The sequence below is a fragment of the Schistocerca serialis genome, chromosome 3 (genome assembly GCF_023864345.2).
Source record: "Schistocerca serialis cubense isolate TAMUIC-IGC-003099 chromosome 3, iqSchSeri2.2, whole genome shotgun sequence".
NCBI classification, from domain to species: Eukaryota; Metazoa; Arthropoda; class Insecta; order Orthoptera; family Acrididae; genus Schistocerca; species Schistocerca serialis.
Genome location: NC_064640.1, coordinates 1,032,446,920 through 1,032,472,777, shown reverse-complemented (window position 1 = coordinate 1,032,472,777; position 25,858 = coordinate 1,032,446,920). Strand labels below are relative to the sequence as shown.

At 43.4% G+C, this 25,858-nt stretch overlaps 1 protein-coding gene across 1 annotated transcript in view; it reads left to right on the top strand.

The window, feature by feature from the left end:
- The window catches only part of LOC126471498 (polypeptide N-acetylgalactosaminyltransferase 16-like), a 598,884-nt gene that overhangs the window by 392,289 nt on the left and 180,737 nt on the right, over positions 1 to 25,858 (top strand). Inside the window, exon 2 of the mRNA XM_050099712.1 lies at positions 663 to 841. Within this exon, the coding sequence (XP_049955669.1) occupies positions 663 to 841 (179 nt within the window). The remainder of the gene's footprint in view (positions 1 to 662; positions 842 to 25,858) is intronic.

The following is a 25,858-nucleotide window of genomic DNA, read 5'->3' as shown; positions in this document are numbered from 1 at the left end:
ACTTACAACATCCTGTGAGCGCTGCGGAAATTTTTCGATTCCGCGACTGTAGAAATCACATGGTTTTGAGGTGAAGAATTCGTTGAGGCATCTTCGGAGAGTTCCTTGAAGTTATTTGATGGAGAGGGAAAACGCGAAAATCTAATGGCGCAAGATCTGGTGAATAAGGTGGGTGCTGAATGACTTCGCAACCCAACTCCTGTACAGGAGCTTTCCTGATCGTAGAGAGTCACTGCTGACACAAAGGTACTCCTTAAAACGAGAAAACCATTTCCTGGCGTGTTCTGTCCAATGGTATTATCCCCAACATGGCGCAAATGTTCCTGGCTGCCTCCGCTACTGTCACCACTCCATTGGACTCAAACAGAAGAATATGTCGGATATGCTTCGATTTCTCCACTTGGCACTCTATTTTCAAGCATCCACAGCTCCACTCGCTATCTGCAAATGACAAAATGACAATATGTAAACTCAAATAGCAAAAGTTAACTACAAATAAAAAATGACAACCGATAAATAATCCCATACCAATCGGAATACCAACATACAAAGCAAAAACGCTACGAACTTATGCAACAAGATAATAAAAATATGAGTCTGTCGTGTTTATTGCTTTATTTTGTAGTTGATCGTTGCTGAAGTTTGCGGCGGGCTGTTGGCAGGTGCGGACGGGTGGGTCTGACGGCGCGCAGAGCCATCTGTGGGCAGCGCTGGTGCAGCAGGGCGGCTACCTGCAGGGAGGCGCGGCCGGCAACGAGCCGTTCTCGCGTCACGCCTTCAGCGCCGCCGCCAGCAGCCGCCTCCGCTGCGACCGCCCCTTGCCCGACACCAGGCACCACAGGTAAACGCCTTCTCCTCAGCAGCAGTCACACCTTTCTGACTAACCCCGACAGCGGGAGCTCTGTGTTTCTCGGGTTATCGAATCCGTCATCTTGCATCGCATTCAGAAATATCAAAACTATCTAATACTTCTTCGTATTGACCATTGTGGGTTCTATCCCAACTTCTCTTCCGATGACCGACACTAACATTTCGCACTTACTATCCCATAAACTGAGAACCAATAATAAGTCATCTTTTTAATTGACTCTTCCTTTGCTTCTTTATAGAACAACATAATTATACACCATCATTATCATCATCATCTTCACTTCAAGCATTAGGCTATTTCTTATTTTGGTTTTTACGGTACCTATTGCGTCCTCGGTCTTTATTGATATCTTTTCCCAACTTGCTTAAACCTTCTTACAGGGAGAGATAATCTTTCTTCATTTATTGTTTCGAGATGTTCATTCCTGCATCTTCTATTTTCTGTATTTTGTTTAGGATGTTAAATATGTTCAGGTCTACCTAAATTTGCAGATTACGAAATCTATTGGCTCTTGTGCATCCCTGTACTGCACTTAGGAACCTCATCTCCATTGCTTGTATGCGACTTTCTTGACGTTCACTTATAAACCACGATTGACTTCCGTAAACAAGCACTGGAACTGCCATTGTCTTATAAAATCGCAGTCTTGTTTCTTTCCTCGTATTGTTCCATGTATATTTCCAAACTTTGCTAACTTCTTCCCTATATCTTCGCCATACTCATATGTGACGTCAAAATCTAAATAACTAAAATATTTGACCTCTTCCATTGTGCTGTTGTTGACCATAATTTTTGTTTGTACGGGATATTTCTCTTCGAGAGCCGATTTTGTCTTCTTTTCTGGAATCGTCAACTGGTACTCTTCATAAACCTTACCTAATAAATGTATTCCCCTTTCAAGGTCGTCTTCATTATCTGCCAGCAGTGTGACATCGTCTGCATGTAAGACACAATACAAGCAAGAATTACTGTTATACAGGGTGAGTCACCTAACATTACCGCTGGATATATTTCTTAAACCAGATCAAATACTGACGAATCGATTCCACAGACCGAACGTGAGGAGAGGGGCTAGTGTAATTGGTTAATACAAACCATACAAAAATGCACGGAAGTATGTTTTTTAACACAAACCTACGTTTTTTTTAAAATGGAACCCCGTTAGTTTTGTTAGCACATCTGAACATATAAACAAATACGTAATCAGTGCCGTTTGTTGCATTGTAAAATGTTAATTACATCCGGAGATATTGTAACCTAAAGTTGACGCTTGAGTACCACTCCTCCGCTGTTCGAACGTGTGTATCGGAGAGCACCGAATTACGTAGGGATCCAAAGGGAACGGTGATGGACCTTAGGCACAGAAGAGACTGGAACAGCACATTACGTCCACATGCTAACACCTTTTTATTGGTCTTTTTCACTGACTCACATGTACATTACCATGAGGGGTGAGGTACACGTACACACGTGGTTTCCGTTTTCAATTACGGAGTGGAATAGAGTGTGTCCCGACATGTCAGGCCAATAGATGTTCAATGTGGTGGCCATCATTTGCTGCACACAATTGCAATCTCTGGCGTAATGAATGTCGTACACGCCGCAGTACATCTGGTGTAATGTCGCCGCAGGCTGCCACAATACGTTGTTTCGTATCCTCTGGGGTTGTAGGCACATCACGGTACACATTCTCCTTTAACGTACCCCACAGAAAGAAGTCCAGAGGTGTAAGATCAGGAGAACGGGCTGATCATTTTTGCGTCCTCCACGTCCTATGAAACGCCCGTCGAACATCCTGTCAAGGGTCAGCCTAGTGTTAATTTCGGAATGTGCAGGTGCACCATCATGCTGATACCACATACGTCGACGCGTTTCCAGTGGGACATTTTCGAGCAACGTTGGCAGATCATTCTGTAGAAACGCGATGTATGTTGCAGCTGTTTGGGCCCCTGCAATGAAATGAGGACCAATGAGGTGGTCGCCAGTGATTCCGCACCATACATTTACAGTCCACGGTCGCTGTCGCTCTACCTGTCTGAGCCAGCGAGGATTGTCCACGGACCAGTAATGCATGTTCCGTAGATTCACTGCCCCGTGGTTTGTGAAACCCGCTTCATCGGTAAACCTGCCCATTGACAGAATTGCACTCGATGATTAAAGTCATCACCATGTAATTGCTGATGTAGCGGCACATGAAACGGGTGAAAGCGGTGACGATGCAGTATGCGCATGACACTACTTTGACTCAGACCACCGGCTCTCGCAATGTCCCGTGTACTCATGTGTGGGTTCATGGCAACAGCAGCTAACACACCAACTGCACCCGCTTCTTCTGCGACGGGCCTGTTACGGACCCGTTTGCGTGCTACGACCATACCTGTTGCATACAGTTGGCGATAGATGTTTTGCAACGTGCGGCACGTTGGATGCTCTCTGTCCGGGTACCGTTCTGCATACACCCTGCAGGCTTCAGCTGCATTTCGTCGACACTCGCCATAGATGAGTATCATCTCCGCCTTTTCAGAGTTCGAATACACCATGGTCACAGTTCCTACAACATTTCACTATCACAGACGTCTGGTAACACAGTGTACTACAGTTGGTCTGCGTGCGGAGACGAATGCAGAATAACAATAGGAGCAAGCGCTACATGCGGACACTGCGACAGCTAGCCCAATCCACAACAATGCACTGCAGCCACACTCGTAAACACGGTCGTCATCGTAAACATTTCCCTGCAGATGCTGCTCGCCGACCGTGTCTCGTGTTTGTTACAACACGCAACTGAACGTCGGAGGTTTCAAGCGTCAACTTTAGGTTACAATATCTCCGGATGTAATTAACATTTTACAATGCAACAAACGGCACTGATTACGTATTTGTTTATATGTTCAGATGTGCTAACAAAACTAACGTGGTTCCATTTAAAAAACGTAGGTTTGTGTTAAAAAACATACTTCCGTGCATTTTTGTATGGTTTGTATTAAACAATTACACAGCCCCTCTCCTCACGTTCGGTCTGTGGAATCGGTTCGTCAGTATTTGATGTGGTTTACGAAATACATCCAGCGGTAACGTTAGGTGACTCACTCTGTATATACATGAAAATCGCTATATTGCGTACGCTCTAGAGGATTAGTTCATTTAGTTACAATAACCGGTTTTCCTTAAATGCCATCATCAAACTTTAATTATTGTTGTCAAAGACGTTACAACGTTTCTAAACAACATCAGAGCTGATACTATTCATCTAGACTGAGAGTCCGCAGCTCGTGGTCGTGCGGTAGCGTTGTCGCTTCGCACGCCGGGGTTCCCGGGTTCGATTCCCGGCAGGGTCAGGGATTTTCTCTGTCTCGTGATGACTGGGTGTTGTGTGCTGTCCTTAGGTTAGTTAGGTTTAAGTAATTCTAAGTTGTAGGGGACTGATGACCACAGATGTTAAGTCCCATAGTGCTCAGAGCCATTTGAACCTTTTTTTTCTAGACAGAGACAAGAACTGACAGTTACTGTCACGTTTGACAGTGCAGTGGTATGCAGTTAAGAAGGTAAAAAAATCGAACAGAAAATAAATGTTAAGGAAGTATGTTCCGGCGTAACGCGAAGCGCCGGCACCCCGGCCAAGAACGGAAGAGCAGAGAGCGCTGTGAGACGACAGTACGCTGACCGACCCTTCTCCAGCACAATACCGAGACAGCAGCGGCCTCTACACGAAGAGTCAGGCTGGAGACCTGACAGTGTTTACTTGCGAGTTTGTGCGCGTCGTTACGGTCACGAGTGTTGTTCAGCGTTGTGTAGTCGTAGTGTCCGAGTCAACGTTGATTTACCATTCGCTTTGTAAGGCAGCGTGATTATTTCGTACGCGTCCCGTTGTACTTGGTATATATAGGCGACCGGCGTTCGTGCCCATATCCTGCCAGCGCCCTGACTACGCCAGTCGGGCCAGGGCTAAGCATGCATGGGGCCAAGGACAGGAATTCGCGGCATGGCGACTCTTACGCCGCCCCTTCTCGCAGCAATGTGACACCGACCGCTAGACGGCCATCCCGGCAAGCTGCCGGCTGCGCTGATACTGGCAAAGGACCGAGGGCATCGACCCTCCCGCCACAAGTCACTGATGACCACTGAGAGTGATCCTGATTCACGCGAAACCTATACACAGCGTCGCGTGAGGGACCAATCTTTCTCTGTGTCCTTTAACGATTCCCATGGCCTCCTGGTGACAGAACTCTCACGTAGTGACGGTCAAGCCATGTCGCCCCCCAGCATTAATACAACCGACCGCCACACAGACGCCCCATCGGGTGCTCCCTCGTCTACACCATCTCGTCAGCCCATCGGGCCTTCTGGGAATTCCGACCCTGTCGGTCCCCCCTGTTATCGACACTCTAAACGGTCTTCCACTCGCACCCGTCACAGCGGTCGTGATTCGGATACCGATGCCTCTGTGGACCAGGACATGTTTCCCCCTCCTAGCTCCACTTCACCTAATCCACCAACAACACCACAAAGTAAGGAGAAGATCCCTCCTATCGTTGTTTACAATCCCATAAACTACATTAAACTGAACACTGAACTGCAAAGCCTTATTTTGGGCCAACTGCAGGCAATATAAAGGAAAGACAGCGTGGAGTATCTGCTTGACAACATGGATGATTATCTCCTAGTCCTCAACATTGTGAAGTCCAGGGCTATGGACTACTACACTCATCAGGCTTCTGCCGACAGGAGAGCAAAAATTGTCATCAAAGACCTTCCTTGTGAAGCTGCAGAAGCAGATGTCAGAGATGAGTTACTCCGTCTCGATTTCCTGGACCCTTTGATTCACCAACACAACAAGAGGAACCCACAGACCCGCAAGTTAATCCCTATGCCCATCCATGTTGTCCCCCTCTGCACTGTTGATGGCTTAACTTATGATGCCCCCCATGTGGTAGAAACTCTGGCCGACGCGTTTGAGGCCCAAAACCAGTTTCGTATCCAGGACCTCACGCATGATGAACTACAAGATGAACACGATATTCTAGCGGCCGTTGGCTCTTTCAGACAAAGACCATCTCTATCTGCCCCTCAACTTACTTCCACGGCGGAAATCCAACGGATCCTCCGGTCGAAGCATGGACAGTAGGCTCCAGGTTTGGATGATGTTTTAAACGAACGCCTCTGCCCGCTCCCACACAAGCCACTGGTCTCATTTACCAGCATTCTGCACCGCTTTCTCACAAATGGCGCATTTCCCCCACAGTGGAAGCAGGCCAAAATGATTGCCACCCCCAAGCCCTCAAAGGATCCTACAGTGCCTACTTACAACAGGCCCATTAGCCTTCTGAATGCCATGGCCATGGTTCTCGAATCTTTGATCCTCCACCGCATTTCCCAGCCTCTGGCGGTGCTGGGACCATCCGTCTGGAACAGTTTGGATTCGCTTCCCACCTCTCAGCCGAACTCCAAGTCCTTTGGATCACGGAACATGTCAGCAAGGGCTTTAAGTCCACCATGTCGACACCAGCGGTTTTCCTGGACCTGCAAAACGCGCATGACAAGATATGGCAGGACAATCTTGTGTAAAAGATGCTGACACAGACGACCATACCCAACATCTATGTGAAGATTGTAGATAATTTCCTCCATGATTGGACTTTCTTGGTTACTCGGTGATGTCGACACTCCAGCTTATGTCACGTGTTGATGGATACACCTCAGGGCTCTGTGTTGTCTCCCATCCTTTTTAACATTTATTTTAACGATATGCCAGTCCTCCTACATTGCCACCTGGCACAATATGCCGATGATACGGCGTTCTATACAACCAGCCGCAACACAAACAAGCTCATTACTCGCTTCCAGAGACAGGTGGACGTGACAGTGACCTGGTGCTGTTCCAACAAGATTACCCTCAATGCCGCCAAAACTACAGCAGTCTACTTCATTAAACAGCGCCCCATTCTCCGCCACAACGTCACTATATCAGGCGTCCAGGTCCCATGGTCCCGATACCAAATACCTAGGTGTCTGGATGGATAAAAAACTGCTCTTCCATCGCCCTGCAGAATGTGTAACCCAAAAAGGACTCATGCTGATCAAAGCGTTGTACCCAGTGTTCATCAGCAGGGATCTGAACCTCAACACCAAGCTCCAGCTGTACTGGATGGTTGTCCACCCTTCCCTCACCTATGGCTCCACTGCGTGGGCTACGATTAGTGCTTCCCAGATCCTCCGGTGCCTGCTGAATAAGGTGCTTCGGTGGAGCCTGCATGCCCCTCCCCTCACGAGGGTAGTTACCCTCCACAAGGAAATGGACATGGCCACTCGCAAGACGTCCATGTGAGAGAAGGCAAGGCATCTCTATGTCACAGTACAAGCCCTACACGACACGATCGCTGGTTTACAAAACACTGGCACCACGACTCCCTGGCACTGGCACCAGCACCCAGTTCCTCTCACTATCCTTGAGGACTCCGATTCTGATCACAATTAACATTAGCCTTCTTACGGCCACTCACGCAGCGTTAGTACTGACTTGACCACTGGATGGGTGTCGACCACCGTAAACAACCAGTGTTGATACCTAATGTTGTTCATCATTATGTTACCTCTTGCCTGCAACTTGAACTTCCACCGTCGGAGCGTGGTATGGGACTTCAAGTCCCACCGCCACACCTTCAAAGTGCACTCCGGTGATGTCTTTGGAATGGCATCACTGTCGAATGGAACAGTTTTACCATCCACCAACACAGTAAGACCATGAGCAACCGGTGAAGCTGTACTTAAAAAGCCGTGGCCCAGTGGATGACAAGCTGATCTACAAACGCTACAGCAGTGATTTAGGACTTGTACTGTTTTACCTGTATTGCGAATTGTATATTCTGAAGAAATTTCTTATTTGTCTGTCGCCCACTGCTTGCGACACTCCTGTATTTCACAAAAGTTAAGTATTGCCAATTATCTTACTGTAATAAAATCTCATTAATGCGATTTGCTTGAATTGTTGTCTACCGATCCGGGAATGCAGGTCTCCTATTAGACGAGTGGGCAGAACACAATAAAGTAAACCAGGAAAAACATTAAAAATAAATTCGGAAAACGGTGCCTATATAATAATTGAAATTAAATTAACTGTCCCAATAAAATAAAATAAGGTCTTTACAAGAGTACTGAAACATACCTTAAAGACGTATTATACGTGGAGAGTGATACAGAAACACAGTTAAAACTAGAACTGATAATTGTAATAACAGAATGTATGGACTACATATGCAATCAAAATAAAATAAATAAATATAGAAAAATGGAGGACTAGAAAGGGATAGACAGTGTGGGAAGCATTGTAAAGTGAGGATTAAGTGAAGCTTAGAAGAGGGGAAGTGCTGAGTTGTGTTTTTGTCATTTAATGGTCTATTAAATGAAGATCGTTGATATGTAGGGCTTCCAGTAGGCTAAGTTTTTGACCTTTGTTTGCTAATGGAGGACATGGGACTGTGGCTGCTAGCTGTGACCCTTACTGTGTACATGCTCAACAAACGTGGAGTCATAATTCTGAAGCCTCCAGCTGCACTCATGTTGAGCCAACATAGTTACTATGTCTCTGCCTGACCGACCAATACAAAAGGTATCACAATCTGGGAAAGTAATTTTGTAAGCCACACTACTGGCTAATAACTGGGTCTTAACTTTGATATTGAAAACATACTGGGCTGTGGTGTTCCTTACATGGTAGGAAAATATATAGTTGGAGAATTTCACCGTTTCTTCTACACTATGTGATACCAATCCTAGCTATGGGAGTGTACTCCACTTCCTGTGGACAGTGAAAGGAGCAGCAGAGGGACCATAGAAAAAGGATACAATTTTCAGTGCTGGTTTCCTATGCAAGGTGTGGTCAAAAAGGACAGGACTGTAGCCGTTGGTTGAGGCAATAAATTTTATGTCTATAACTCTACTTTGAACTCTTGTTTGGACATAACAACAGCTATGAGATAGTGTACAATGGAGTGGAAAGCTGCATCTTTGTATGTTACTGAGTGTTGCGAGCAAGAAGGTATTGATTTGTCTGTTGTTGTAGGCTTTCTATTAGTTTTGAAACACTGTGTTTGGGTACAGATGGCAATAGTTAGGTAAAGACAGTTTATGAACTTGTTACGAATTTCCATTGTTAACTGAATATTTTAATGTTGACTGCATAAGTTATAAAAAAAATTGGGTTGGTTGCCTTGTAGTACCTGTTCACATCCACAGTACATCATCCACATATCTAAACCAGTATTTAATATTTGCATTGAAAGGTTCTTTATCCAATGTAAAGAGCTGATTTCTCCTGGTTTTCTCCCTTTATATATATTTACTGTTCAGTTTTTTTTTACCTTTTTAATTGTATACCACTGCGCTGTCAGAGATGACAGTTACTGCTTGTTCATGCCTCAGTCTTGATGAGCAGTATCAGTTTCAATGTTTTTTACAAATTTTGTAACTTCTTTGCCGGCCTGAGTGGCCGAGCGGTTCTAGGCGCTCCAGTCTGGAACCGCGCGACCGCTACGGTCGCAGGTTCGAATCCTGCCTCGAGCATGGATGTGTGTGATGTCCTTAGGTAAGTTAGATTTTAGTGATTCTAAGTTCTAGGGGACTGATGACCTCAGCAGTTAAGTCCCATAGTGCTCAGAGCTATTTGAACCATTTTGTAACTTCTTTGACAGTGATAGGCAGTTAAAGTCAATAATGGTCTTATAAGCCGAAAGCAGGTTAACTAAATAAATTAATCCTCTAGAACATATACACTCCTGTGCTTTTCATTTATAATAAGTAATCTACCATCTTTTCTCCTTGACCTCGAAAACTCCTACAACCGTGTTTGGCATGACCTCCAAACCATATTTATCTATACCCACCTTGTTGCATCCTTCTTATCCAGTCGACTGTCTTATGCATCTATAAGCAGTACCAATTTTAGGACGACGGTTCAATCCCGCGTCCGACCATCCTGATTTAAGTTTTCCATGATTTTCCTAAATCGCTCCAGGCAAATACCGGGATGGTTCCTTCGAAAGGGCACGGCCGCTTCCTTCCCCGTCCTTTCATAATCCGATGAGACCGATGACCTCATTGTCTCGTCTCTTCCCCCAATCAACCCAACCCAACCCAACCAATTTCAGTTTGTTCCACTCCACTGTGGGCATCCCCTAAGTGTTCTTTCTTTCTGCACTCATCCATATTACAGACATATATATTTTTGTGTTGTCTCGTTGTCACTGTAGGCTTGTACCATGGGAAGCAAGGAGACGATGTTGTTGGTGGCTGGTATCCTGTTTCTGTAACACAACTGCACACATGTATTAATAGGATTCTTTATTTATAAGAACAGAAAATTACTTAACTCAAGATAGTTCAGGTGTTGTGGTACAAGCTCTCCTGTAATAGTCTACGTTAGCCTCACTGCTGATGAAGTACAAGTCCTGCTGTGTTCACTATTCTGGTCTCTAGGTACAGACTGACTCTGAGCTAGAGGCGGAGCTAACTGCGACTGCCATTCCCACTGGGCTGCGACTGAAGACTCGACTCATTGACTCACTGGAGGACTGACTGGGCCCTTTGGTCCGCGGCGGCGATATAAATACTAGCAGCCGAGAGGGCGTTGGCGGTCCATTTCTTAGGAGTCTGTCTTTGGCCTCTATCGATCTACTCGCAACCTCTTTGCTGCTTGGTGCGCTGGCAACAGCCTACTCCGGCGCATACTCTCCAGTTGACTAACTAAAATATTACTGTGATGATATTTTGAGTTGCGTTGATGTAATGGAACAATGCTCTGAAATACAATAGTGGAGGAAGTTGGGGACATTCAGAAATTATTTCGAAATGTGATGATTTCTATTTTATGGGCATTAGACTGTAGTCTAAAGCATGTTTCTTTCCCTAATGTTTCGTTTCCTAATGCTGCAGACATACTCAGAGAGTATGAACACGTAATTATTTAATTTTTAAACTTAAACTCAGCTAGAAGTTTATGTTTGAAAAGTAAACAACTACGTCTTTATAGTCTCTGAGGATATCTCAAGCATGAGAAAACGAAACATTAAACAAAGAAAGTGTTGGACTGGACGAGATAATACTCGTCGGTGCAGTGGTGGGTTCTTAGCTTTACTGCTAGAGGGGTCCGAGTGACACTCAATATATAGAATATTAGATCACTTTGTTATAACTTGAACAAGATGAAACATATAACTTTGTTATGATCCGTGTCCACAGGAATGTCGTGAGTATTTATTACTGTTACAAAACATTAATGTATCACTTGATACAGCACAGGATACCAGTCTCTTCTCACAGAGTACAGTTTACTATAATATTTTATGCGGAGTTCTGTCTTATACGATTGTCACACAGCTGGCTCGGTAAGGAGACGGTGCTGTCGCGTTCAATGATGATTGCCGACTGACCTGAGCGGCATTGTGCTACGCGAGCTAATGTGGTGGCTCTGGGAAACTCTTCTGGGTGTTCAAAATGATTCAAATGGCTCTGAGCACTATGGTACCTAACATCTGAGGTCATCAGTCGCCTATAACTTAGAACTACATAAACCTAACTAACCTAAGGACATCACACACATCCATGCCCGAGGCAGGATTCGAACCTGCGACCGTAGCAGTCGCGCGGTTCCGGACTGAAGCGCCTAGAACCGCTCGGCCACCGCGGCCGGCTCTTCTGCGTGTGTCTATGCCACTGTCTCTCATTCGCTGCTGCTTCTGGCAGTGACTACGTTTACTTAAGGTTCTGTCACAAGGTACCGACCTCACCTCGGCACCTCGTTGTTAGGACTACACCGCAGAAACTGTTATATGCAACAGATGTGCTTCGTGTACTATATAAAGGGGCAGGGAGAGAACCCCTCCCACACAAACTAACTGCTGTTATTGAGGTTGCTTGCTAAACGCACAGCAACACAGTCTCCTCACAGGAAACAATGCAGTTACGACGAGATAATGTTCGCAGTACAGATATGTGACAATTTACAATATTTACCTTTATAAATAATTAATTTGAGTATGATGCTGAGGTGAAACAAATTAGTTGAAGTTCACGAACTACGAAGACAGGCTTATTCCTGACTCTAGTGAACGCTAACTAAACTAGTAGTCTGCCCAGTCCGGTTCTACCAGCGATGACAATTTGGAAGTCCCGGTACTGTGTGTCGAGTAAGGCGCAGCACGACACTTGGCGAACACTGCGACACTGTGAGATTCTGCAGCCGCTGACTGATGAGTGGAGCTATGTGTTGTCTTAAATCCACGATTGGCAGATGTAAGTTCCGAACTATTTGCCTGACGTCAGGCGTGACCAGGATATAGTCCCTGTTTGAGCGCTTTCTGCAGTATCGGAACATAACTATGGCTGATGGATAGGACTATGTGAGTGGCGTAGGGTGGAAGCAAAATATATTCCGTTATTTTCGCCCTCTATGGCGTCCGGTCAGAAATACGTGACGCCAGACGGAAACCGGAGTTGGTGTGCGGCAGCCTCTGTATGTTCGCGTACCGCAGCAACCAGAGGATACAGCACAAACGTGCTTAGATCACCACCTAATGTCCATAAAACAGAAATTGACAGGAACGTAAATACCAGCCATGGAACCCTGCGTTGTACTACCCTACTATTATTGCACTTGGCCTCCTGTTGCCGTTACCGGAAACGAGCGGTGGCATTACAGTCAACAAAAACCACATCATTTTTTGGACTGTAGTATACTCAGTGGAAGTCCGAATAACTTCACGAGCAAAATGTGTAGCCAGAGCTCAGACTGATCGGCTTCGAGCGCACAGGTAAACACACGAGCCGACCGACAGCCCTCACTCCCAGGTGCAATAATATTGTGGTCGACTAATATAATTGCGAAACTGTTGTATCCGATTTCTACGAAGTATCCAACAAAAATATCACTTCCCGCATTCTGTAGCTCAGCCATGTCTCCGCAGTATCCTTTGTCTCGAACCCTGGCAAAACATCCAAAGAGATTCTGGTCGTATGTAAAGTATGACAGCGAAAAGAGACAATCTATGCCTCCACTACGTGATAGTAATGGAAATACTATCGATGACAGTGCTGCTAAAGCAGGTTTACTAAACACAGCCTTCTGAAATTCTTTCGCCAAAGACGACTGAGTAAATATTCCAGAATCAGAATAGAGAACAGGAGTACTGTAGCAACTTAAATCACTTAATAAAAGCGTGTCTTCCGGTCCAGACTGTATACCAAGTAGGTTCCTTTCAGAGTATGCTGATGTACGAGTAATAGCTCCATACCTAACAGCCATACACAACCGCTCGCTCGACGAAAGATCCGTACCCAAAGACTGGAAAGTTGCACAGCTCACACTAAGTATAAATATAGATTTGGATCAGTAACAGTTCGATTCATCGCATGTTATTCTGTTGCACAAAAAACATTCGCCTGTAACCTTTATCGAGCAAGGCGGTGTGATCTCGTTCTCGCATTGAACAGACTTCAGATTTCCTCCGTTTCTCTAAAGCGTAACAACGAGAGAAGAATTGTGTAGCCAGTCACAGTTTCAAAAATGGTTCAAATGGCTCTGAGCACTATGGGACTTAACATCTGTGGTCATCAGTCCCCTAGAACTTAGAACTACTTAAACCTAACTAACCTAAGGACATCACACACATCCATGCCCGAGGCAGGATTCGAACCTGCGACCGTAGCAGTCGCGCGGCTCCGGACTGAGCGCCTAGAACCGCGAGACCACCGCGGCCGGCAGTCACAGTTTCGGCCCCTAAATGACGTACATGTACGTGTATATGTTCCATGAGTTTTATTCTTACAGGTTTCGCAGGAGAACTTCTGTGAAGTCTGGAAGTTAGAAGACGAGGTAATGGAGGAAGGAAAGCAGTGAGGATGGGTCTTAGATCGTACTTGGCTCGCTCAGTCGGTAGAGTACTTGCCCGCGATCGGCAGGGGTCGCGAATTCGAGTCTCGTCCCGTCGCACATCTACATCTACGTGATTACTCTGCTATTCACAATAAAGTGCCTAGCAGAGGGTTCAACGAACCACCTTTAAGCTGTCTCTCTACCGTTCCACTCTCGAACGGCACGCGGGAAAAACGAGCACTTAAATTATTCTGTGCGAGCCCTGATTTCCCTTATTTTATCGCCATGATCATTTCTCCCTATGTAGGTGGGTGCCAACAGAATGTTTTCGCAATCGGAGGAGAAAACTGGTGATTGAAATTTCATGAGAAGATCCCGCCGCAACGAAAAACGTCTTTGTTTTAATGATTGCCACTCCAATTCACGTATCATGTCTGTGACACTATCTCCTCCATTTCGCGATAATACAAAACGAGCTGCCCTTCTTTGTACTTTTTCGATGTCATCCGTCAGTCCCATCTGATGCGGATTCCACATTGCACAGCAGTACTTCAGAATAGGGCGGACAAGCGTGGTGTAAGCAGTCCTTTTAGTAGACCTGTTGCGCCTTCTAAGTGTTCTGCCAATGAATTGCAGTCTTTGGTTTGCTCTACCCACAAAGTGATCGTTCCAATTTAGGTTATTTGTAATTGTAATCCCTAAGTATTTAGTTGAATTTACAGCCTTGAGATTTATGTGACTTATCGCGTAATCGAAATTTAGCTGATTTCTTTAATTACTCATGTGAATAACTTCACACTTTTCCTTATTCAGGATTAATCACCACGTTTCGCAGTATACAGAGATCTTATCTAGATCATTTTGCAAGTCGTTTTGATCATCTGATGACTCTACGAGACGGTAAATGACAGCATCATCTGCAAACAACCTAAGACGGCTACGCAGATTGTCTCCTATATGCATCCTTCTTATCCAGTCGACTGTCTTATGCATCTATAAGCAGTACCAATTTTAGGACGACGGTTCAATCCCGCGTCTGACCATCCTGATTCAGGTTTTCCGTGATTTTCCTAAATCGCTCCAGGCAAATACAGGGATGGTTCCTTCGAAAGGACACGGCCGCTTCCTTCCCCGTCCTTCCATAATCCGATGAGACCGATGACCTCATTGTCTGGTCTCTTCCCCCAATCAACCCAACCCAACCCAACCAATTTCAGTTTGTTCCACTCCACTGTGGGCATCAGGAACAATAGACGGCCTATAACACTTCCTTGGGGAACGCCGGATATTACTTCTGTTTTACTCGATGACTTCCCGTCTATTACTACGAACTGTGACCTTTCTGACAGGAAATCACGAATCCAGTCGCACAACTGAGGCGATACTCCGTAGGCACGCAGTTTGGTTAGAAGACGCTTGTGAGGAACGGTGTCGAAAGCCTTCTGGAAATCTAAAAATATGGAATCAGTTTGACATCCCCTGTCGATAGCACTTATTACTTCATGAGTATGAAGAGCTAGTTGTGTTTCACAAGAGCGATATTTTCTGAAACCGTGCTGACTATGTGTCAATAAATCGTTTTCTTCGAGGTACTTCATAATGTTCGAATACAGTATATGTTCCAAATCCCTACTGCATATCGACGTTAGTGATACAGGCCTGTAATTCAGCGGATTACTCCTACTTCCCTTTTTGGGTATTGGTGTGACTTGAGCAATTTTCCAGTCTTTAGGTATAGATATTTCTGTGAGCGAGTGGTTGTATATAATTGCTAACTATGGAGCTAATTTATCAGCATACTCTGATAGGAACCTGACTGGTATACAACCTGGACCGGAGGCCTCGCCTTTATTGATTTAAGCTGCTTCGTTACACTGAGGATACCTACTACTATGTTCCTCATCTTGGCAGTTGTTCTTGATTGGAATTCAGGAATATTTACTTCGTCTTATTTGGCGAAGGAGTTTCGGAAAATCGTGTTTAATAACTCTGCTTTAGTGGCGCTGTCATCAGTGACTTCACCGTTTTTATCGCACAGTGAAGGTATTGATTGCGCCTTGCCACTGGTGTTTTTTATGTATGACCAGAATCTCTTTGGGTTTCCTGCCAGATTTCGAGACAGAATTTCGTTGTGGAAATTATTAAAAGCATCTCGCATTGAAGTACGCTCCATATTTCGAACTTGTGTAAAACTTTGCCAATCCTGGGGGTTTTCGGTTCTTTTAAATTTGGCATGCTTTTTTCATTGTTTCTGCAACAACGATCTGACCCGTTTTGTGTACCGTGGGGGATCAGTACCATCACTTATTAATTTATGTGGTACATATATCAATTTCTGTCGATATTATCTCTTTGAAAACATTCCACAACTGTTCTACACTTACATGATCACATTGGAAGGAGTGAAGACTGTTTCTTAAAAAGGCGTTAAGAGCATTTTTATCAGCTTTTTTAAATAGATATACTTTGCGTTTCTTTTTTATGGTTGTGGGTGTTATGGTATTCATACTAGCAGCAACTGCCTTGTGCTCGCTAATCCCTGTATTCGTCACAATACTCACTATTTGTCCAGGATTACTTGTTGCTAAAAGGTCGAGTATGCTTTCGTAACCATTTACGCTTCGAGTGGGCTCATGAACTAATTGTCCAAAATAATTTTCTGAGAAAGAATTCAGTACAATTTCGGATGACGTTTTATGCCTGCCGCCGGCTTATAATTTTTCCAGCATATCGAGGATAGATTGAAGTCACCATCGACTATAATTGTATGAGCGGGGTACTTATTTGAAATGAGACTCAAGTTTTCTTTGAACTGTTCAGCAGCTGTATCTTCTGAGCCGGGGGAGGGGGGGGGGGGGGTCGGTAAAACTATCCAATTAATAGTTTAGTCCGATTGTCAGGTATAACCTTTACCCATACTATTTCACACTAACTATCTACTTCAGTTTCGCCACACAGTTCTATTCTGCCAGGAAGTTTCAAAATATCGCTTGTTCCAACCTTCTATCATACACCTTTATCGATCAAGTTCAAATATTTAAGTATATGCGCTTCAAATCTCGGCTACTGGCTCCTTTTCATTGTTCTTGAAAAAATATAAATTTGGATCAGTAGGAGTCCCATTCATCCCATATTATTGTGTTGAACAAAAAACGTTCACTTGTAACCTTTATTGAGCAAAGAGGCATGATCTCCTTCTCGGATTGAACAGGCTTCAGATTTCCTCCGTTTCTCTAAATCGTAACAATGAAAGAATTTCATAGCCAGTCAGAGTTTCGACGCCTGAATGATTTATTTGGCCGTAAACATTTGCAGGCCTAAGACACTGTCCGTTTTTTGTGTGACTCATATATTAAAGGACAGGGTCCCACTTGGTTTTGCAAAGCACAAATCGTTTTTAGATCTCTTCCCCAAACATGATTCGCCTCATCTCTGCCGTCATCAGTGTGTTCTCACTTTACTGAATGTCTGAAAATGCAAAATGGTTTATGGTAGCAGTTGTGTACACTATCTGATCAAAAGTATCCGAACATCCCTATGTAATGGGTATCCGGACATTTGCCACGCCGGACATTTGCCACGATTTTACCTGCTCCGAGGGTTGGGTCCCTTGTCTCCCCCTTCCCCTCCGCCTCCTCCTCCTCCTCCTCACTCGCCCGCCCAGTTTGCTTTCGAAGTTCCTAACGTGACTATCACTTTGGACGTTATTACAATGAGCAAGGACAGGCCTCCTGCTCATTACAAAGCTTACGCGTATCTTAAACAGAGGGAATCTAAAGAAGGTGTTGTTACATGGATGTGCTTACGCCGAAAAGCGGATCATTGCAAGGGAAAGCTGCTGTCGAGGAACGGAGGAGTGTTCAACGTATTAGAACATCTCTGTGGACCACCTGACGATGCGGCTCTGAAAGTGAGGGAGCAAGTGGAAAGGGCGAACAGAAGGTCTCGAGAAGAAACTACACAGTTATCGGAGATATAAACGGATGAAATGGGAAATCTACATAATAAAATTTATGACTTTGTTACAGTGATGCCTAATTCAGAATCTATGAAGAGAACCACGCGTCGTCGATGGAGTCAAGCGCTGGGGAACCAACAAGAACCAAAGAACTCTTACGAAATTGATCTTCATGAAGATTTATTAAAAATGGGAGATGGCAGTAGTTTTCTTCTGGACGACGTTAGATTAAAGGAGAGAATAATGATTTTTAGTGGAAGCAAAGGAAAAGAAAGTTTAAAAACATATTCCCATTTTTTTATGGATGGAACATTTAAGAGCTGCAGCAAGCAGTTTGCACAAATCTACACCATACACGTAGACTTAGGAGGCCCGATTAAAGAAACAAACATTCTTCCTACTGTATTTGCACTGCTCCCTAATAAGAAGAAAGACACATTTGTTCGTCTGTTTCTTCTGATAAAACAGGCAGTCCCTGAGTGGTGTCCTAAACAAGTACAGGTCGACTTTGAGGTAGCTGCGATATTCGTCAAGTTTTTACTACAATTGAAATAAATGGATTCTATTTCCATATGAAGAAGAGTTTATGGCGAAGAATTCGAGTTCTCGGTCTAACTGAGCAGTACCGCCAGAACGAGGATTTGAGACTTCACGTCAGCATGTGTGCAGCGCTGGCATTTGTAAAAACGGAGGACGTAAGGAATGGATGGATTGAGTGAGATTCATGCAGAAGCTCCTGATAACGGAAGGTTCTCTCAATTTTTTGACTACTTTGTGGATAACTGGCTAGAGAATGAGGATATCGCAATAGAAATGTGGGACTGTTACGGAAAAAGGCACCGAACGACGAATGCTGTTGAAGGGTGTCACAACAAAATAAATGGTATTATTGGAAACCCTCATCCTAGAATCAACTATTTGGTGGAGTGCTTGAAAAAGAAAGCAGAGCCCACAAACAGCATGTACATAAAATTGCAAATGAGTCTTGAAGGTAAGAAGAGGAAGAAGAAGTACTTGAAGCTGGACGACAAGATAGAGAGAATCGTAAAGAATTATGAAGAGACTGGCAACATTACGCCTTGCTTGAAAGTCATTGCCCATATTCATGAACTGGACTAAAATACGGCAAAAATAATGTATTAAGAAACTATGAAGACCACTGAGTCCTCGCAGATTACTGAGTTAAAATTATTAAAACACTGAAGCAGCACTATCGGAGCTAATATTAAGTTGTAATTGTAAATAGAGTGTACATTAGTTCAGCGTGTTTAGGCTGATTTTACACATGCCAAAATGGTAAATGGTCATCTAACATTTTGACGGTCCAAAGCCTGTGCAAAGTGTGATGGCAATCAGCCTTTAATGTAAAAATTAAAAAGTGTTATAAGCCTCACAAAAGTATCCCTATTGTTATTAAGATAAGCTTTTTCTACCTTCCAATATTGTGGCCATACTATTAAATAATTGTGAGTTCTAAAATTATTTTCTGAAGCTTAAAATTCGGAACTATCACCTAAAATAGCATGGTTTGTTAAACTGATAGTATACGCTTTTGTAAAAGGAAATGGGAACTGAACCTTTGAACTGCACCTAAAATTGACATCCCAAAACTGATCTGATCCTAAGGTTGACAATTTTGGCACCTCAAATATTTTTTATATAAGTTTAGCTGCAAACATTTATAGAAGATGTCAATCTACTTAAGTACATTTAGATATATTCCTTTAAAAATTAAAATTTCGTACTAAATTGTTGATTATCATTAAACAGGCCAGTAAAAGCAAGGAGCTTACTACTGAAAATTAATTATTACTAAAGAACATCACAAACAAATGTATTAGACCTACTTTTCTTATACATTAGAGACTTTTTGAAAAGATATTTGATCATTTCCTCTGTCACTGACAGTGTAATTTGAGTTGCTTTGCAACACCAGGGATATCTACTTCTAAATTATGTTTGCAGCTGTTTTCATGTCGAATTCTGGAATATTTACTTCATCTTCTTTGGTGAAGGAATTTCGGAAAATGCATTTAGTAACTCCACTTTAGTGGCACTGTCGTCAGTAACATTACCGTCGCTGTCGCGCATTAAAGGTACTTACTGAGCCTTTCCGCTGGTTTACTTAACATGGGACCAGAATCTCTTTGGATTTCCCGCCACATTTCTAGAGCGAGTTTCGCTGTGGAAACTATTAAATGCATCTCGCATTGAAATCCGCACCAAATTTCGAGCCTAAGAAAAATTTCACCAATCTTGGAGATTTTGCGTTCGTCTAAATTATACGCGCCTTTTGCGGTGCTCCTGCAGCAGCTATCTGTCGTGTTTTGTGTACCATGGGGGGATCAGTTCCGTCTCTTATTAATTTATTTGGTATGAATATCTCGAGTACTGTTGATACTATTTATTTGAACATAAGCCGCATATGGTCTTCATTTACATAGTTTGGAAGGATTGGAGACTATCTCAGCTGCTTTTATAAATAGATATATTTCGCGTTCAGTTTTTTTGAATTTCTTTGTTACGGAAGTGAGCCTCGCTACGACTTAGTGTTCACTAATCCTTGTATCCGTCGTGATGCTCAGGATTATTTGTGGCTAAGAGGTCAAGTATGTTTCCGTAACCATTTACAATGTGAATGGCCTCGTCAACTAATTGTTAAAAATAATTTTAAAGAAAGCATTTAGAACAATTACGGAAGTTGTTTTCTATTTACAACAGGGTATGAAAATGTATTTTTGTCAACATACGGAAAGTAGATTGAAGTCACTGCTATTATTGTATGAGTAGGGTACCTATTTGTGATGAGACTCAAGTTTTCTTTGAACTTTTCAGCAACTGTTTCATCTGAGACAGGGTGTCGGTAAAAGGAGCCAGTTAATAATTTATTCCGGTTGTCGAATATAACCTCTGCCCATGCTAAGTCACAGGAACTATCTGCTTCAATGTCGATTGTGAGCTTGAACACACATTACATTATTTTTCCTTAAGTTGTCCTTCTTGGCTCTGTTGTAGTGCAGATAATTACAATTACGGCTTTTCCCTCCAGAACCTAGGATGCTTTCTCTGTGACCCTGTCAATACCAGAGCTAAACAATGTAGAACAACAACGTACGTTACAAGCGTAGCATTCTGTATTACTTTATTTCCTTATTTCTAACATTTTAAAATTGTACGTTGACTTTACATGACATGTCAATCATAGATGTTCTTATTGATATTCAGTAAACATGTTTTCAGTTATGTTTTGAACATTGTCCCGCTACACTTTATTAACTAATGTTTTTAGAGAGTTAATTAATATGTAGTATGTCGTTCTTCTTTTCAAACATTCACATACCCATTTATTCTTTCCTTATTGTCTTTTGGGTAAGCAGTTGTAGTAATGAAAGTAGGCACAAATGCAGTGCTCAAAAACAAATTATTAGTATACATTCGCATTTTCGTTACATCGTTCCTTTCTTGTTGCTCCCATGGCGATGGACTGTTTCTATCGCAATCAGTAAGCGTGAAAGGAAGCTACCGTACATACAGAGGGATTTATATTTATACTTGGCAGAACTAATTACATACTGACAAAATCGTCGGTATTGCTTTCGTTTCCCGAAAGTTATAAATATTTCGATTTCGGAAAAGAATCTCTGTATTTCACCAAGATGAAGAAGGTCCCTTACGTACTGGTCGTATCTAGTAAGATGTGGAGACGGCGGTTTGAAAGCGGACAGAAGAAGTACGAGGAAGGGCGTCCCTTACCTGAGGTATCGCTACTCAAGCTACCTGGCGAAGGGGCAAGTGTGGCAAATGTCCGGCGTGGCAAATGTCCGGCATTCCTGTAATGCGGAATTGACGGCTACATGTCACAAGATTAGTACAAAAAGAGGGTGGGGGCCTATTGTGTTGTCAGTAGAGAACCAGTAACGAATTGATCGGTCGGGAAAGCTCGGTGACTTCGAATGGGGACTAGTCATTGGCTGTCACCTGAGTACAAATCCGTCAGGGACATTTCAATTCTTCTAAAGCTACCCGAGTCGATTGTTGATGATGTGACCGTGAAGTGGAAACACGAAGGAACTACACAGCCAAACCGAGACCAGGCAGACATCACATGCTAACGAACTGCGACTGTCAAGCTTTGCGAAGAGGGGTTGTAAAAAGTCGCATCACTCGTAAATTTCGAAATGCAGGCAGAAATCCATCTAACACAATGATAGCGAGTAGGGGGTTAGAAAGAATGGGGCACAGTGGTCGAGTAGCTCCTCATAAGCTACACATTCGTGCAGTCAGTACCGAGCTCCGCTTGGATGGTCTAAAGAACGACACAACTGGACAGTGGCTGATGGAAGAGATTTGAAATGATGAATCACGCCATACCCTGTGGCAGTTCGATGGAAGGTTTGCGTTTGGCGGATGCCTGGAGAACTTAACTTGTCATCATATGAAATGCAATCAGCGAGGTATGGAGGGGGCGTTGTTATGGGGTGTTTTTCGTGGATATGGTGTGATCCATTTGGCACGCTAAAGAAAACGCTAAATGGGGAACGATATGAACACATTTTACAGCATTGTGTAGTCTGTACAACAGAGGAACCATTTGAAGACGATGAGTGTCTATAATTTAAGATAATTCTCCTTTACTGTTCCGTCTCAGTTGCACATTTTCATTAAGTTACACGTTTCCATCGCTCTCCATCATCTTCAAATCTAAGTAGTGGCGTCAGCAACCCGTCTTTTCTACTCAGAACTACATATCAGAGTACTGAAAAGGTGATGGTAGATGTACAACATATCATAACGATCTCAGATGTACTAACAGCTCAGAACACTTTCGGAAAGGTTGTAGTACGTGGCAAAACAAAAAGACAGCATCAGAGAGCTACAGATGCATCGGAAAACAAATTATGAAAATGAGGTGTGTATTTAATCCTACCTGTTTACATCTCGTGAGGTCTTCGTACAGCTATAGCTCTTTTGCCCAGTGCTTATGACCACTACGGGACTGCTATTCACAATATATACGAATGTCGTTCACTGCACACCGCCGTACACGGGATTCTACAGTCCCAATATGCTCTGTGTATCTTCCTGCTGATTAACTTGACGTATGCGTTGCGCATGCTCCAGGACTACGTATATTTTATGGAAATTTCAGTTCCATAGATGCAATTTGTGATTCAGTGGAGCAACTCAGTCAATTTATTGCTTCACTCACACGCCACACTGTGGCTGAGCGGTCTCCAGCTCCAGTCTGACCTTGATATTCTAAAAATAGCGTATATACTGACGACTCGAGGTGACTGATAACAGTGTCATAAGTAACAGTGCATTTTCCTAATAGTACATTAATTAGTCTTTCTTTAACTGATGTACGTATGACATTGTTTAGTTTACAAATGAAATGTAACATATACCACAACACAAAGCAAATTAAAACTTGGGATTAATAGGCTGTGCGCACTATGACCTGTTAGGTGATAATCGTAAAAATAGAAAAATATAGGCTTCGGAACACATCGTCTTTGTGAAATGTAATTCTTCCTACTTTGCGAGTTGTTTGTTATTGCAGTAGCGAAGTTAGTCTGCAGTATGTTAGGCAACGTATTTCTTATTCGCTAGTGAAACTGACCATAAGTTGATAAGCCAAATGGAAAGATTTCATTGATTTTCAGGGAGAATAAGTGGCTGTTTAAAGAAAGAAGGTTAGATTCTATCGTCACATATTGATATACCTCAACAGAGACGGAGAGCTAGCTGTAAATACGCAAAGATGGGTGAAAATCGGACATGGCCTTGTTGGAAGAACCATCATATAATTCACCTCATGTGGTTCAGTTAACCGTGGAAAACATAAAGTAGGTTGGTGTTTTGAACTTCTCTCCTCTCGAATTACAAAGACTGGCAATATGTCGAGAGTGGCAAGAGCAACAGTTTCCAAGGTACTGACGGTATACACAACTGTTCTTGACAAGCTATCGCCAGTGAAGATGAGATTTACTCTACACACAGACAGATGGGGCACGCAGAATCCTTCCCTGAGGGAGTGCTGACGTCATGAAAGGCATCTGGCCAAAAACTGTCACTAACACTGCGAAAACCCTTATAATAATGCCGGTCCCCTAGAGAAACGCGAAGAGGCGAGAAGAAGATTGGTTTTGGAAATAGTCGTTGAAAGCTACGATTCTTCATAATGTGCTGCTGCACGTAATACATCTGGTGACATCTAATGATGTGCGACCAACACTGCCCTCTTCGTCACGGAGACATTGATGAGTTAGAAAAACTACATTCTCCCACAGCAAAGCAATAGCATAACGATTACAGACGGACATGAGAAGTAGCTATCACTTATATACACACCTTTCACAGTTCCTGGTCTCGTGTCGTTTAACACTGTGGGAAACTTGTTTTATGGATAATCCTTGTAGTAGATGAAAATTATCCTCGGTGGTCTATGTAAACACTGTTGTGTTGTCACAAAGAACTGTAGATGCAATGTGGCAAAACTGATGCCAGAATTCAGTACTCTGATGTGTGGTTCTGAGTAGAGAAGACGGGATGCTGACGCAACTGCTAAGATCTGAAGCTGATCCAGAATGATTGAAAATGTTATCTAATTAAAAATGTGCAACTGAGACGTAACAATATATTATAATTATCTTAAATAACTTACAGTTGCTGACTCTTTAAAGACGATTGTGTCGACTATAGTTATGATTGCTCCATTAAATTTCGGGAATGCAGCCGCATAAATTCTGCTTCTTCTTCTAATATTTCGGCTGTATATCTTTCAGCCATCTTCAGAGAGAGCCGTACGACTGACGCTCCAGCGCTCGCTCCATCCTTTTAAACTCGCGGACCGCGCCACTGCGCATGCGGCCACAGATGAACAAGGCGCCAGTGATGTTGATCGGCGGCAAAGACGTAACATATGCATGAGTTACGTCTGTGGCTGCGCATTCGATCCATGCTGGGAGATCGATGTATTACTGGGAGCTGAACTGTAGCGACGTCTTTGTAAGTTCAATATTGAAAGTGCCGGATTCCATGATTTATCTAATGTGAAACCGCTGTCTCTATTAATTAAATTCTTCGCCAAGCGGATTTCAATGGCCTCTTTTACTACGGAGTCCCAGAAAGATGAAACAGAATGCAGAATTTCGACATTTTCATATACCATAGAGTGACCAGAATCAATACAATGCTCTGCCACAGCCGATTTACTGGGTTGTAAGAGCCGAGTGTACCTGCGATGTTCCGTACACCTCTCTTGGACTGTACGATTCGTTTGTCCGATATATGAAAGGCCACATTCACATGGTATCTTGTAAACTCCAGGTTTGCGGAGTAGTAAGTCATCTTTAACGGAACCCAGGAGTGCAGCCGTCTTCGCCGGTGGACGAAAAATCACTTTTACTTTATGTTTAGTAAGGATCCGTCCTATTTTGGATGAAAGGCTTCCCACATACGGCAGGACAGCCATGGATTTAAATGTTTCCTCGTCATCTTCTGCATTCCTTACGGACACCTTAGGTTTTATTTGTAGTGCCTTACGTATCTGTTGTGGAGAATACCCGTTGTCCTCAAAAACTCTCTTCAAATGTAAAAGTTCGTCTTTTAAACTACTTTCATCAGATATGACGTGTGCTCGGTGTACCAAAGTCATATCTGATGAAAGTAGTTTAAAAGACGAACTTTTACATTTGAAGAGAGTTTTTGAGGACAACGGGTATTCTCCACAACAGATACGTAAGGCACTACAAATAAAAAGCGGTTTCACATTAGATAAATCATGGAATCCGGCACTTTCAATATTGAACTTACAAAGACGTCGCTACAGTTCAGCTCCCAGTAATACATCGATCTCCCAGCATGGATCGAATGCGCAGCCACAGACGTAACTCATGCATATGTTACGTCTTTGCCGCCGATCAACATCACTGGCGCCTTGTTCATCTGTGGCCGCATGCGCAGTGGCGCGGTCCGCGAGTTTAAAAGGATGGAGCGAGCGCTGGAGCGTCAGTCGTACGGCTCTCTCTGAAGATGGCTGAAAGATATACAACCGAAATATTAGAAGAAGATGCAGAATTTATGCGGCTACATTCCCGAAATTTAATGGAGCAGTCGTTGCGCCGCGAAAACCTGAAGATAGTTATGATTATTTGTATCA